The 15,193-nt window shown below is 47.0% G+C and overlaps 1 protein-coding gene across 1 annotated transcript in view; it reads right to left on the bottom strand.

Moving 5' to 3' along the window:
* Nucleotides 1-2,968: 2,968 nt before the first annotated feature.
* LOC147107169 (spondin-1-like) overlaps nucleotides 2,969-15,193 on the bottom strand; it is a 567,692-nt gene continuing 555,467 nt past the window's right edge. The window contains exons 14-17 of the mRNA XM_086008329.1: nucleotides 13,792-13,959; nucleotides 8,887-9,051; nucleotides 5,303-5,566; nucleotides 2,969-3,916 (exon numbers count right to left, since the gene is read on the bottom strand). Coding sequence (XP_085864455.1) covers nucleotides 3,753-3,916; nucleotides 5,303-5,566; nucleotides 8,887-9,051; nucleotides 13,792-13,959 — 761 coding nt within the window. The 3' untranslated portion in view covers nucleotides 2,969-3,752. The remainder of the gene's footprint in view (nucleotides 3,917-5,302; nucleotides 5,567-8,886; nucleotides 9,052-13,791; nucleotides 13,960-15,193) is intronic.

Below are 15,193 nucleotides of genomic sequence, written 5' to 3'. Positions count from 1 at the left end.
GGCTTAGCCCATGCTGGAGCCCATAGCCCGGTGAGGCTTGAAATGCGAGCGGCCTCAATATGGCCAACGAGTGTGAAGGATTGCTGGGAGGGTGCACGCAGACTGGAAACAAAGTTACATGAGGGGGTCCCATAACCATTGGTCAAGCAGCACAGTGCCCATTCGGAATGCACCTGGTGCCCCGCCCTCAGCACCTTTGCTCTCATGTGACCTTTGCCCCACCGGCCCATGCCCTGACAACCCAAACCCTGCCCATCCTGCCTCTATAATCCAGGTACAGCAAGCAACCAGGAAGGCAATTGGTATACAGGAAACTCTTTTTTATCCGACACCGGCGGGACCAGCGTTGTGCCGGTTGATCAAAAAGTCCGGATTACAGAGAGGTATACTTACCAAGGTATGAGAGCCCCGTACACGGCCACAGGTGCAGGAGCCCCGGTTACACGGCACTTGTGCAGGAGTGCCGGTTACACGGCCACAGATGCAGGAGTCCCTGTTGCACGGCCACATGTGCAGGAAGCCCGGTTTCACGGCCACAGATCCAGGAACCCCGGTTACACGGCCACTAATATATAGTAAAACTTACCTGAACCTACTCCTGAATTTTGCCGGTTAAGAGAGATTTAAGGATATTTAGGTACTGGTTAAAAGAGAGTTTCCTGTATTAGCCTTTATTGCAAGGAAGATAGAGTATAAGAGTAAGGAAGTCTTGTGGCGATTATATAGGGCTTTGGTGAGACCACACCTGGAGTACTGTGTAAAGTTTTGGTCTCCTTACATAAGGAAGGATATACTTGCCTTAGAGGGGGTTGCAACGAAGGTTCACTAGACTGGTTCCTGGGATGAGAGGGTTGTCCTATGAGGAGAGATTGAGTAGAATGGACTTATATTCGCTGGAGTTTAGAAGAATGAAAGGTGATCTCATTGAAATGTATAACATTCTTCGAGGGCTTGACAGGCTGTTTCTCCTGGCTGGAGAGTCTACAACTAGGGGGTATAGTCTCAAGATAAAGGATCGGCCATTTAGGACTGAGATGAGGAGAAATTTCTTCACTCAGAGGGTGGTGAATCTATGGAATTCTCTACCCCAGAGGGCTGTGGATGCTCAGTCGTTGAGTATATTCAAGATAGAGATCGATAGCTTTCTGGGCACAAAGGGAATGAATGGGCTAGGGGGATCGGGCGGGAAAGCGGAGTTGAGGTAGAAGATCAGCCATGATCGTATTGAATGGTGGAGCAGGCTCGAGGGGCCGTATGGCCAACTCCTGCTCCTAATTCTTATGTTCTTGGCTAACTGTTGGTGCCCAAACCTCCGGCTACTCATCAGCAATGCATTTGGTGCGGCATAATATGGAATGACCTTGCGCTATTATTGGGCAAAGTCAGCAGCTGCCTCCATAGGTGGCCAGAGTGGCTGAGCAGTGCTGGTGGGTGGGGGGGAGGGGGGACGCGGGGAGGGAGATTGCTGACAATATATTGCTTCTACACCTCTCATCAAAAGTTACAAATATTTAACCAGGCTTCGATATCTGGGACGGCAGCAATGACGTATGAGGAGAGATTGGGTCGATTGGGCTTATACTTGCTGGAGTTTAGAAGAATGAGAGGGGATCTCATTGAAACTTATAAAATTCTAACAGGACTAGACAGACTAGATACAGGAAGGATGTTCCCGATGGTCGGGGAGTCCAGAACCAGGGGTCATAGTCTAAGGATAAGGGGTAGGCCATTTAGGACTGAGATGAGGAGAAATTTCCTCACCCAGAGTGGTGAACCTGTGGAATTCTCTACCACAGAAGGCAGTTGAGGCCAATTCATTAAATATATTCAAGAAGGAGTTAGATATATTTCTTAAGGCTAAAGGAATCAAGGGATATGGGGAGAAAGCAGGGACAGGGTACTGAATTTGGATGACCAGCCATGATCTCATTAAATGGTGGAGCAGGCTCGAGGGGCTGAATGGCCTACTCCTGCACCTATCTTCTATGTTTCTATGTTTCGATGTTTGAGGAATAAGTGGTGCCATGAGATCAACACTTGGTAAACAAGAGAAGGGAGGAATTCATACACACCAACCTTTGTACTGGTGTGGCAAAAGTTAAAATAGACTTGCATTTCTACAGCACCTTTCATGACCCCAGGAAGTCCCAAAGAGCTTTACAGCCGATGAAGTACCTCTAAAGTTTCATCATTGTTGTAATGTAGGAAATATGGCAGCTAATTTGCGCACAGCAAGCTCCCACCAACAGCAACGTGATAATGGCCAGCTAACCTTTTTCAGGGGTGTTGATGAAGAACAGGGAATCTGGGACGTCGATGAACGACGGGACCAACAGTCTATCTCCTTAACCAATCAGATTTAAAGATTAAGAAAGAAACAGAGGAATGACGGAGAAGGAAATTGGGTGAATTAGAGTCAAAACAGGTACAGAAAGAGAAATAAAGAGAGGGAAAGAAAGATTGGATTAAGAGAGAGAAAAAAAGCGACAGAAAGGAAAAGTAAGAAAAAAATTTTAAAGTTCAAAATTCAACATTTTAAAAATCTCTGACAATAATTTACTACCTGTAGGAATGAGACCGAACAATTTAAATTGTTCTCTTTCTGGGCCAGAGAGGTTGATTGGCATTGCATTAACAATGATCACATCGTTAAAAGGGTACTTACTCTGTTAATTATGAGCCCTAACTTTCTGTGGCGAGTTTAATGGGCAAATCCAGCTAGTTCCTTAAAAATAACGGGGTGGCTGAGGGCGAGATTCCGTTTGTGCGAATCAAATGGGGGAGCGGGTTAAATCCACTAGCAAGTTCCAGAGGTTCGCAACTCACAGCGAATCTCTTCAACTCCTGAACCCGCTGGCCGATTCGCGCATTAATAACGGCGCCCGTCGTTAACACGCCGCTATTTTATCCGCAAGAGTCAGCACGTAGTTTCCCACGATGAAATTGAAATAAAAAAAAACACCAAATATATTATTGCCATTTTGTTTTATTGTCAAACATGGTAACCGGACAAGTTAATATATAATCAAAATTATATATTTTTCTTTTTTTTCTTATTTTTTTTTTACAAATGGTAAAATAGGCTGAGCGTGCCTTATACTATTTGACCACGCTCACACTCGCACTCTCTCTCTCACTCTCAGTGTAACGATGAATATTCAGCGAAGAGAAAAGAAATACCACCAAGGACTCCTCCGAGAATCTGCACAAAGACTTTGGTCGGATACACGTTTGTGACACCCGTCACCTGGGACAGCAGGAAAGATACCACGGAATGTGACAATAGGCAAAATAAAAACTTTTTTTCTTTTAATTGTTAAGTTCATTAAGGTTTTTCTTCTCTTACCGCTACAGAGCAAACAGTAAACATTCCTTTGATAAGGCATCTAAATCTCATGTAATAAACGGGATTTTTTTTTTACATTTAAAAAAAGAACACATTTCTCACAACCAAAAGCTACGACGGCAAAAGGTTTTAAAATTCATGGAAAAAGAAAAACACTGCACACCAGTGCATAAAAATTAAAAAATAAAATGTAACCACAGGTTAAACAGTTCAAATTGCTTTTTAATCGGTTTGCGTGCTAGTGCGTAGGTACAGCTGTGTGTGTGTGTACAGTGATATTGTAACATTTATAAATGTTAGGGATACAGAAAGATTTTGTGTCAGAAAGGAAAAAAAAAAATTTCTCCATCACTTTAAAAAAAGAGCAGTGCACCTATTCGTGAGCGAGGGCAGCCTGGCGCACTTCCTAACATGGGTGGACACTGCAAGCCCGGATTTCTCTCATGTCCTTGCAGCTGGTGATCTGGTAGGTACGATATTTTCTCTTCACGACCATGAAACGCTCCTGGATGCCTCCGCCGCAGAACTTGCTGCAATCAGTCCACCCTGTCCACGGTCTCATCTTGCAGCCTAAAACCGACAGGATGATTTGACGGTTAGTGTCACTGAAGGGAGGTCGTACTCGCGTCGAATTCACCGCGCAGAAACAGGACATGCCGGCCCAACAGGTCCAACAGGTTTATGCTCCACACGAGCCTCCTCCCACTTTACTCCATCTCACCCCATCAGCCTATCCTTCTATTCCTTTCTCCCTCGTGTTTATCTAGCTTCCCCTTAAATGCATCTGTACTATTCACCTCAACCACTCCCTGTGGCAGCGAGTTCCACATTCTCACCACTCTCTGGGTAAAGACATTTCTCCTGAATTCCCATTGGATTTATTAGTGACTATCTTATATTTATGGCCCCGAGTATCCACAAGTGGAAACATCTTCTCTACGTCTACCCTATCAAACCCTTTCATAATCTTAAAGACCTCTATCAGGTCACCCCTCAGTCTTCCCTTTTCCAGAGAAAAGATCCCCAGTCTGCTTAGTCTTTCCTGATAGTTCTAACCTCTCAGTTCTCAGTTCTGGTATCATCCTTGTAAATTGGTGGATGGGGGAGGATTGGTTTCCTCACCTCATTTCTGGGTCTGTTGTAGACTAGTCGATAAGAGATTGATCGCTGTGATTAGTCAACAACTCCATTATTGTGGTATTGTGCGACTACCATGGTAGAAGGTGAACGAGATGGGCCTTGGTCTTTTTTCGTCTAGCAATTCCTATGTTCCCACATATTGCTTTTCCTTGGGATGATTGCCCGCCAGTTGCAGAATCATTCCATTGGAGTCAGCAGGATGAAAGTCGGACGGGTTCTACAATGGATGGGCAATCTGCTCCACCAGATTACCACTCAGGAGGTGATAACTAAAATTCATTCCAATTCATTCTCATCCTTGTTTTCAAATCCCTCCGTGGCCTCGCCCCCCTCCCTATCTCTGTCACCTCCTCCAGTCCTACAACCGTCCGAGATCTCTGCATTCCTCCAATTCCGGCCTCTTGCGCTTCCCCGATTTTAATCGTGCCACCATTGGGGGCCGTGGCTTCAGCTGCCTGGGCCCTAAGCTCTGGAATTCCCTCCTTAAACTTCTCCGCCTCTCCATACCTCTCTCTCCTCCTTTAAGACGCTCCTTAAAACCTACCTCTTTGACCAAGCTTTTGGTCACCTGTCATAATGTCTCCTTATGTGGCTCAATGTCAATTTTGTTTGATAATCGCTCCTGTGAAGTGCCTTGGGACGTTTTACTACATTAAAGGCGCTATATAAATGCAAGTGGTTGAAGTGCCAGGTTAGATTATATGCCCAATTCTCTGAATTGGGTCTGGAGCCCATGACCTTCTGACTCAGCGCAGAGTGTTCTACCACTGAGCCATGGCTGACAGCCATTGGATGATAAGGAAGCAGCATCAATACCTGTATGTTCTGGAATTTCAGGGTCCCCTCTCATCTGTTTATTCCTTTGCCTTTCCGGAGCTTCTTTGCGACGTCGCTTTTCATCGCTCAGCCTCCTCGAACACTTCCGCACTTTGCACTTCTTGCGTTGGACGGTCTCGGGGCACAAGGCCCCCCCAAACTGTGGCTCCAGTTTGATCATCCTGGTCCTGATCACGTGCCCCTTCCCGCAAGACTTATTGCACTCTGACCATTCTGACCAATCTGAGACCATGCAATCAGTGGCTGCAATAGGAAAAAAATGAAAAGGATGGGCTTAAATGTTTCTGACATCATAAAATAGCACAATCTTCAAAGAATAATGAGTATTGTTCATACAGAATGAATAATGTGCTAGTTTTTGTTGGTTGAATCGATAGATCTGAAAAGCACAGACATGTACAGGGAGTAACGTTCCTCTGTCACTTGAAACAGTTATCCGCCTCAATAACTCTTAACTCCACATAGATCTCAAGTCTGTCCATGGCTTAACGTTGGTCCGCACACCTCTCTTACATTCCTGAACTGAGTAAACAGATAAACCTGTTGATCTAGAATATTATTTTCGTATCTCTAGCTCTATCATACATTGAAACATACAAGATTCTGAAGGGGATTGACAGGGTAGATGCAGGGAGGATGTTTCCCCCTGGCTGGAGAGTCTAGAACCAGGGGTCACAGTCTGAGGATAAGGGGTCGATTATTTAAGACTGAGATGAGGAGGAATTTCTTCACTCAGAGGGTTGTCAATCTTTGGAATTCTCTGCCTCAGAGCCCTGTGAATGCTGAGCCTTTGAGTATATTCAAGGCTGAGAGCGATAGATTTTTGGACTCTAGGGGAATCAAGGGATATGGAGATTGGGTGGGAAGGTGGCGTTGAGGTCGATGATCAGCCGTGATCTTATTGAATGGTGGAGCAGGCTCGAGGGGCCGAATGGCCTACTCCTGCTCTTACATTGTATGTTTGTATTATAACAGTGACTATAATTCAAAAAAGTACTTCATTGGCTGTGAAGTGCTTTGGGACATCCGGTGGTCGTGAAAGGCACTGTAGAAATGCAAGTCTTTCTTTTTTTCCCTTTCTAGTCTTCAGCCTCTCTTCCTCTCCGTCACAACATTCCTCATCTCTCTCCACTTTGCCAATGCTACTAGGGGGTTTTGCAACTCTGAATTTTCCTCTTTAGTTTTCGCCAAGCTTCTATTTTTCTATCCTACATACTCTCCCTGCCCTCTAGATTGTTCTTTATGGTGAAACAGACGGCACAGGCACGATGGGCTGAATGGCTTCCTTCCGTGCTGTATCATTCTATGAATCTATGAAGCAAGGACTCATTGCACGAGTTTTTACTCGAAATCATTCATTGTTAGGACCTTGCAACAGCATAAATACAAATCCTTTCATAGAACCATTTGGCCCATCGTGCCTGTGCCGGCTCTTTGAAAGAGCTAGACTAAGAAACTCAGGTAAGCAGGGTCAAAGCCCAAGAGTAAAAGAAGGAACTTGCATTTCTATAGTGTCTTTCACAACCTCAGGACGTCCCAAAGTGCTTTACAGCCAATGAAGTAATTTTGAAGTGTAGTCACTGTTGTAATGTAGGAAACGCGGCAGCCAATTTGCGCACAGCAAGGTCCCACAAACAGCAATGTGATAATGGCCGGATCATCTGTTTTAGTGATGTTCATTGAGGGATAAATATTGGCCCAGGACACCGGGGAGAACTCCCCCGCTCTTCTTCGAAATAGTGGCCATGGGATCGTTTACGTCCACCTGTGAGGGCAGACGGGGCCTCGGTTTAACGTCTCATCTGAAAGACGGCACCTCTGCAAGTGGAGTGTCAGTCTAGATTTTGTGCTCAAGTCTCTGGAGTGGGCCTCAAACCCGCGACCTCCTGACTCAGGGACAAGGCTGCTGACAACTCTCAGCCCTCAGTGACGCAATCTTTCCACTTGGCTCCAGGTAATCCTACAAGCCAATTCCGCAATGGTAGCTCTAGGTTGGCAGATTATCCGGTGCTCTGTGCGAATAAGCTGCTGGCTTTAGCTGGCTAAACTCCAGTAGTAGCTCTGTGCACTCTCGAGGGTCCCAAATCCATGGCTCTGCCAGCCTCCACCTTAGGTCTCTGGGGAGAGAGTAGTGGGCAAGCAGAAACCGCACCTCGAGGAATTCTTGGTATCTTGGTCTGGACACTGTTAAACACAGTGGGGTTCTGTTAAAAAAAAGAGTCACTGCCAAAATGTAAGCTATGTAACAGCTTTCAACATAGCTCGTTGTAACATAACATGTTACAGATAATGAAAATTAAGAGCTATCTCGCCTCCAGCTCTAATTTCATAGAATTTACAGCACAGAAACAGGCCATTCGTCCCAACTAGTCCATGCCGGTGTTTCTGCTCCACATGAGCCTCCTCCCACCCTTCTTCATCTCACCCTATCGGCATAAACTTCTATTCCTTTCTCCCTCATGTGCTTATCCAGTTTCTCCTGAAAGGGGGGTCGCAGAAGAATATTCCAGATTATTTTATTTCCCAAATTGGCTTTTTTTTAAATCTGTTTTTTCGCCTCTCCCAAGGAGATCACATGGCTTTTGTGTGCGGGTAGGGAGTCTCTATATTGTGAGGCACAAGACATTGCAGTTATGTGGGACAGGCTGGGTGGACCAGTTGGGTCTTTTCCTGCCCCTCATTGTTTTTATGTTCGTGCACATTATTGTCTGATATGATTGGATGAGGAAAGGGTGAAGATCAATGGTAAATATACATTGTTGCCTCTTTGAGTGAGTAGCACAGTCCAAACTACCCATACTCATCAGCGAGTAGCAGGCATAGTCACAACAAATGCAGGTTGAAAATGCTCTGGGACGTCTTCAAGCTCAATGGCTGAAAACGTTATGAAGATGTTTCCACTTGTGGGGGAGACCAGAACTAGGGGCCATCAATATAAGACAGTCACCAATATCTCCTGCTCCTATTTCTTATGTTCTTATAGTAAAGGGAATAAAGGGTTATGGGGAGCGGGCAGGAATTTGGACATGAGTCTAGGTTCGGATCGGTCATGGCCCTGTGGGTAGCGGAGCGGGCCCAGGGGCCGTGTAGCCTGATCCTGCTCCTATTTCGTGTGTCTAATTCTGTTAGATTCAGGAGATGGTTCTGTGATGGTAGATTGGCGGTTAGGATCAGATCAGCCATGATCTTATTGAATGGCGGAGCGGGCCCAGGGGCCGATTGGCCTACTCCTGCTCCTATTTCTTATGTTCTTATGTTCTTATATCCAATGGGGAATTCAGGAGAAACCTCTTTACCCAGAGAGTGGTGAGAATGTGGAACTCGCTACCACAGGGAGTGGTTGAAGTGAATAGTATAGATACATTTAAGGGGAAGCTGGATTAATACATGATGGAGAAGGGAATAGAAGGATATGGTGATGGGGTGAGATGAAGAGGGGTGGGAGGAGGCTCGTGTGGCGCATAAACACCGGCACGGACCAGTTGGGCCGAATGGCCTGTTCCTGCGTATATTCGATGTAAATCCGTGGGTGTAAAGTTCACCGTTGTGAAACCGCTACTTACGACATTCTGGCAGCATGCACTTCTCCACCTGTTCCAGCTCCTCGTTGCACTCCCCCACCTCGGCCGGGGATTTCAGCATCCTCCACCGCGAGCGCATGCCGATCCCGCACGTGACGCTGCAGTCGCTCCAGTCCGACCAGAGGGTCAGCATACAGGGAATGGTCTCTGAAACCGAATTTGGATGATCAGCCATGATCTCATTAAATGGCGGAGCAGGCTCGAGGGGCCGAATGGCCTACTCCTGCTCCTATCTTCTATGTTTCTATGAATACAGAACAGCCGTTGGAAATCCAAAGTCTACTCCGCTGAATCGCAACGCTAATGCAGATCAATGCTTGCAGGTCAACACATCAGCATAAACATCCGTTATTAACCCTTAGTAAGTTCAGATGACCCAACCATCTCAATCTTTTGATTGGCTGATGGTGTTAGACTTTGGAGATTGTACGAAGCCAATGAAAATCCAGGGGCTGGAATTTCGCGAGCGTTTCCCCCACTTGCACACCCACAGAATTTCAGAATTTAAGGGAATCAAGGGATATGAGGATAGTGCAGGAAAGTGGAGTTGAGGTAGAAGATCAGCCATGATCTTATTCAATGGCGGAGCAGGCTTGAGGGGCCGAATGGCCGACTCCTGCCCCTAATTCTTATGTTCTTATGTTCTCCCCGTCCTCTTCAACATGGCTCCCATTTCCAAAATGGGTGGTGGGATGCCAAGAGAGGGGGTGAAGCTAACAATTGAAGTGACTTGAAATTAGTTGTTGTTCCTAAAGAGATGATTAACTATATATTTTTGAGTTAATATATAAACAGGACAGGCTATAGGCAGGAGCAATTGCTTCACAGCGCTGGAGGAGCAGGAACCATGGCTGATATTTTCATTCCTAGCTCCGGGAGCAGTAAGATCAGATTATGGCTAAAGTTTCTGTAATTCCCTCACCTACTTCTTTTAATACCCTAATGTTGGAAACCATTAGGTCCTGCAAATTCTTAAGTCCCATTATTTTCTCCATTACTATTTTGTTACTGATATCGAATCCAATGTGTTCCTCCCCTTGATTTATTTGCTAGTTTCCCTTTCAATACTGGTATTTTATCCTCTTCTTCTACTGTGAAAACAGATACAAAGTACTCGTTTAGTAATCTGCCATTGCCCTGTTGTGTATTACATTACAGGAAAGCTTCCAGTGAAGTCAACGACAACCGGACGGGGTGTAGAACGAGCTCCTGATCTGCGAGTGCCTGGGCGTAAAATGAAAACTCGCCCCTTAAAGATTAAACCCATGTTCCCGTTAATTTGTAGAAACTAAGTGATCTCGGCCTTCTGATTCAGGATAGATCAACCAATGAGACATCAGCGCTAAGGACAGCCCCTTTCTGAAACCTCCCGGGCCTGCAGAATTAAGAGAGGGCGCACCAATGAATCAGGCAAAAGAAGCATTAATTGGATGGAGCTGCCTGGGTTTTGTGGGCCGGATTGCCAGGCTCCAGAGGCCTGTAGTTTTGACGCTCCTACTTTAGAACCCGTGCGGGTTAAACTGGTCAGCGGCGATAGCGCGAGTCGGGCCTCCAAGCCAATCAGCAGCCCCTTTGACACCGCGCCCAATTTCCGTTTCCATCGACAAGTTAACGGGTTAAAACCGGGCTGCCGATTGGCTAGGAGCCCCTCTCGCTCTACTGGGGTAGACCGATTTCACCCCACCCCCGGTAGCTTTTGTAACTTACAGGCTGGTCAATAACAAACAACGCCGTTGAGTTTTGGGGGATCGACGGAGGGGGGGGAGGGGGGGCAGCGCGCTGATCGGCCGACCGACCCGGCAATGAAGAGGCCCCCCCGCCACCCCCCGACCCACCGCCATTTTGAGGCCCAGGGTCTCATTTAAATCTGGCAGGTGAGCCGCGGGGAGCCAAACTGGCATTCTGGTGTAGCTCATTGTGGCCCCAAGATCGGGCCTGGATGGCCACCAGTGAGGTAAGTTACGGGGTGTAGGGGGGGTTCCTATTGCAAAGGGTGGGGGTCCTGGGGTGGCCGGGCCCCAGATGATTAGTTTGGTGGGTCGTGGAGGTGCCAACTCCTGCTCCTGTGGGGCCCACAATGATGATTCAACACTTACCTTTGCCGGGCCTCTTCAGTTACATCGCCCGGGGGACTGGTCAGGGTGAGCACACCGCAGGCTCCAACCTAAAATGTCCCATTTACGGTACAGGACCTGATTCCCATGTTAAAAAGGAGCCTAGTTATGAAACGGGTAGGTGCTTTGGTCACCCAGCGGCAACTTGCCGAGGGTTTACACAGGATTACATTACACAGGATATACGTCACAGGAACAGGCCATTCGGCCCAACCAGCTCATGCCGGTCTTTATGTTCCACTCGAGCCTCCTCCTGTCTTTCCTCATCTAAATCTATCAGCATAACCCTCTATTCCCTTTTCCCTCATATGCCTGTCCCGCCTCCCCTTAAATACATCTATACTAGTCGTCACTTCAACCACTCCCTGTGGTAGCGAGTTCCACATTCTCACCACTCTCGGGGTAAAGAAGTTTCTTCTGAATTCCCTATTAGATTTCTTGGTGACTATCTTATATTGATGGCCTCTAGTTATGCTCTTCCCCACAAGTGGAAACATTCTCTCTGTATCCACTTTATCAAAACCTTTCATCATTTTAAAGACCTCTATTCGGTCACCCCTCAGCCTTCTTTTTTCTTCAACAGCACCTCCCAAACCGGTGATCTCTACCACCTAGAAGGGCAATGGCAGCAGGCGCATGGGAACACAAGCAGGAAACTATAGGCCAGTTAGCCTAACATCTGTCGTTGGGAAAATGCTGGAGTCCTTCATTAAGGAAGCAGTAGCAGGGCATTTGGAAAATCATAATGTAGTCAAGCAGAGTCAGCATGGTTTTATGAAAGGGAAATCACGTTTAACAAATTTGCTGGAGTTCTTTGAGGATGTAACGAGCAGGGTGGACAAAGGTTAACCAGTGGATGTGGAGTATTTGGATTTCCAGAAGGCATTCGATAAGGTGCCACGTAAAAGGTTACTGCATAAGATAAGAGCTCACTGAGTTGGGGGTAATATATTAGCATGGATAGAGAATTGGTTAACTAACAGAAAGCTGAGTCGGGATAAATGGATCATTTTCCAGTTGGCAAACGGTAACTAGTGGGGTGCCACAGGGATCGGTGCTGGGGCCTCAACTATTTACAATCTACATTAATGACTTGGATGAAGGGACCGAGTGTACTGTAGCCAAGTTTGCGGATGATACAAAGATGGGGGGGAAAGCAAGTTGTGCAGAGGACTCAAAGAATCTGCAAAGGGATATAGCCAGGCTAGGTGAGTGGGCAAATATTTGGCAGATGGAGTATAATGTGGGAAAGTGTGAGGTTATCCATTTTGGCAGGGAAAATAAAAAAGCAAATTCTTATTTAAATGGAGAGAGATTACAAAATGCTACAGTTCAGAGGGACCTGGGGGCCCTTGTGCATGAAACACAAAAAGTTAGCATGCAGGTACAGCAAGTAATCAAAAAGGCAAATGGAATGTTGGCCTTTATTTCAAGGGGGTTGGAGTATAAAAGCAGGGAAGGCCTGCTACAACTGTACAGGGTATTGGTGAGACCACACCTTGAGTACTGCGTACAGTTTTGGTCTCCTTATTTAAGGAAGGATATACTTGCATTGGAGGCAGTTCAGAGACGATTCACTAGGTTAATTCCAGAGATGAGGGGGTTGACTTATGAGGAAAGGTTGAGCAGGTTGGGCCTATACTCATTGGAATTTAGAAGAATGAGAGGTGATCTTATTGAAACATATAAGATACTGAGGGGGCTCGACAAGGTAGATGCTGAGAAGATCCTCGTGGGGAAATCTAGAATTCGGGGGCATAGCTTCAGAATAAAGGGTCGCCCTTTTAGAACTGAGATGAGGAGGAATTTCTTCTCTCAGAGGGTCTTAAATCTGTGGAATTCTCTGCCACAGAGAGCCGTGGAGGCTGGGTCATTAAATACATTTAAGGTGGAGATAGACAGATTTTTGCAAGATAAGGGAGTGAAGGGTTATGGGGAGCGGGCAGGGAAGTGGCTTTGATCCCAAGATCAGCCATGATCTTATTGAATGGCGGAGCAGGCTCAAGGGGCCAAGTAGCCTATTCCTGCTCCTATTTCTTAAGTCTTAAGACTTAACTTAACACCACCACCTCCAGGTTCCTCTCCAGGTCACACACCATTCTGACTTGGGAATATATCAGCTGTTCCTTCATCATCACTGGGTCAAAATCCTGGAATTCCCTGCCTAACAGCACAGTGGGAGTACCTTCACTACACGGACTGCAGCGGTTCAAGAAGGCGGCTCACCACCACCTTCTCAAGAGACAATTAGGGATGGGCAATAAATGCTGGCCTTGCCAGCGACATCCACATCCCGTGAATGAATTTTAAAAAAAAGCCACATTCAAAATGGCCTAGGCCGCTCCGCCGGTGTGAAGGGGTTGCGGTAAGGCTAATGATCCCATTTCGAGACTGTTACCTCCCTGTTAACCCCAGTGGAAGAGAGCAACAAGCGACCCCAAAGACTGTTCATCCATGTTAACTCCACAGGTCCATCAGAGAGACTACTTCCTGGTCAGAGGGCACAGTCTGGAAGAACTTCCTGTACTTGACTGTGGCGATAGAGTGATAATAATATTGATTGAGAAAGCAGCGAATAAAACATTGATTTTCAGTTCTAAACGATATCAATTTGTTAAGATCCCAATTAATGAATTATTTTGCTCTATAATTGAAGAAGTGCTAGTCGATTTTTTTAAAGTAGGATTTTCTGTGACAGTCGAAACTTGTACAGATTCTCCGAGAGTTGGCGCAGGAGACCCAGTCTCGGCTCTTGGGCGGGCCTTATACTTACGGCAGTCTAGCATCCCACATTTCTCCATTTGTACAGTTTCCACTTTGCACATGGATCCATCTGACGGGTGCATCTTGACCATTCTCTGCCGCCTCTGGGTGCCCATCCCGCAGCTCGCACTGCACTCCTCCCATTCTCCCCACTCCGTCACGAAGCAAGTGTTTGATGCTAGCGTCGGGGGGAGGAAGAGGAGATTCATGAGCAATCCAGAAAAATTCACTGACGTTCACTTATTCGTTCGCAACCTTGACGTCTTATTTGATCCTGAGTTGTGTTCCCGACCCCCACACCCCTTCCAACACCAAGGCCGCCTACTACCACCTCTGTAACATCGCCCGTGTCCACCCCTGCCTCAGCGCATCTGTTTTTGAAACCCTCATCCATGTCTTTGTTACCTCTAGACTTGACTATTCCAATGTTCTCCTGGCCGTCCTCCCACATTCCACCCTGCGTAAACTTGAGCTCATCCAAAACTCTGCTGCCCCGTGTCCTAACTCGCACCAAGTCCTGTTCGCCCATCACCCCTGTGCTCGTTGACCTACATTGGCTCCCGGTCCAGCAACGCCTCGATTTTAAAATTCTCCTCCTTGTTTTCAAATCCTTCCATGGCCTCGCCCCTCCCTTTCTCAGTAACCTCCTCCAGCCGCATAACAATCCGAGAACTCTGTGCTCCTACAATTCTTGCCTCTTGCGAATCCCCGATTTCCATCGCCCCACCATTGACGGCGATAGATTCAGCTGCCAAGGCCCTAAGCTCCGGAATTCCCTCCCTAAACCTCTCCACCTCTCTACCTCTCTCCCCTCCTTTAAGACGTTCCTTAAAACCTAGCTTTTTGAGAAAGCTTTTGGTCACCTGTCCTAATGTCTCCTTATGTCAAATTCTCCTGTGAAGCGCCTCGGGATGTTTTACTACATTAAAGGGGCTGTATAAACGTAAGATGTTGTCGTTGCTAACTTGGACTGTCCCGCTATGGTACGGCTCACCTATTGCCACAGGTCACGAAAAGAACGGCAAGAGAGAAAAAAATCCCCATCAGGCCCATCGATTCTCACCTGCCCGTTAGACAGTGCTGCCCCGAGCTCTACCTGCCCTGCCCCAATTACAGCCCCCACCGCTTATGGCGAGCGCGTTGATGCTTGCGCTGTTTGCCCGCTCTATGCGTTGGACGGTTTTAAGGGAAACGCTACACCGAGTGTTGCGTGAGTCTAGAGGTTGTGTCGAGAGTGTGGGCAGCTCCCAGCGTTCTCAGCCGAGGGCCGTACACCTGGACTTTGGAGAGGGAGCACCTCAGAGGCCCAGCAGCAAACTCAATGCTGAGATCCCACCCGTTGCGAGTTCAAGGGTGGCACGGGAATTTGGACCACAGGGGAAGAACTGGCAGAGCAAGAGAGATAAATGGGC

This window comes from Somniosus microcephalus, chromosome 15, assembly GCF_052327205.1.
Source record: "Somniosus microcephalus isolate GS21.2 chromosome 15, FLI_Smic_1.0, whole genome shotgun sequence".
NCBI classification, from domain to species: domain Eukaryota; kingdom Metazoa; phylum Chordata; class Chondrichthyes; order Squaliformes; family Somniosidae; genus Somniosus; species Somniosus microcephalus.
The sequence above is the reverse complement of the archived record's forward strand: the minus strand, read 5'-3'. Positions and strand labels throughout refer to the sequence as shown.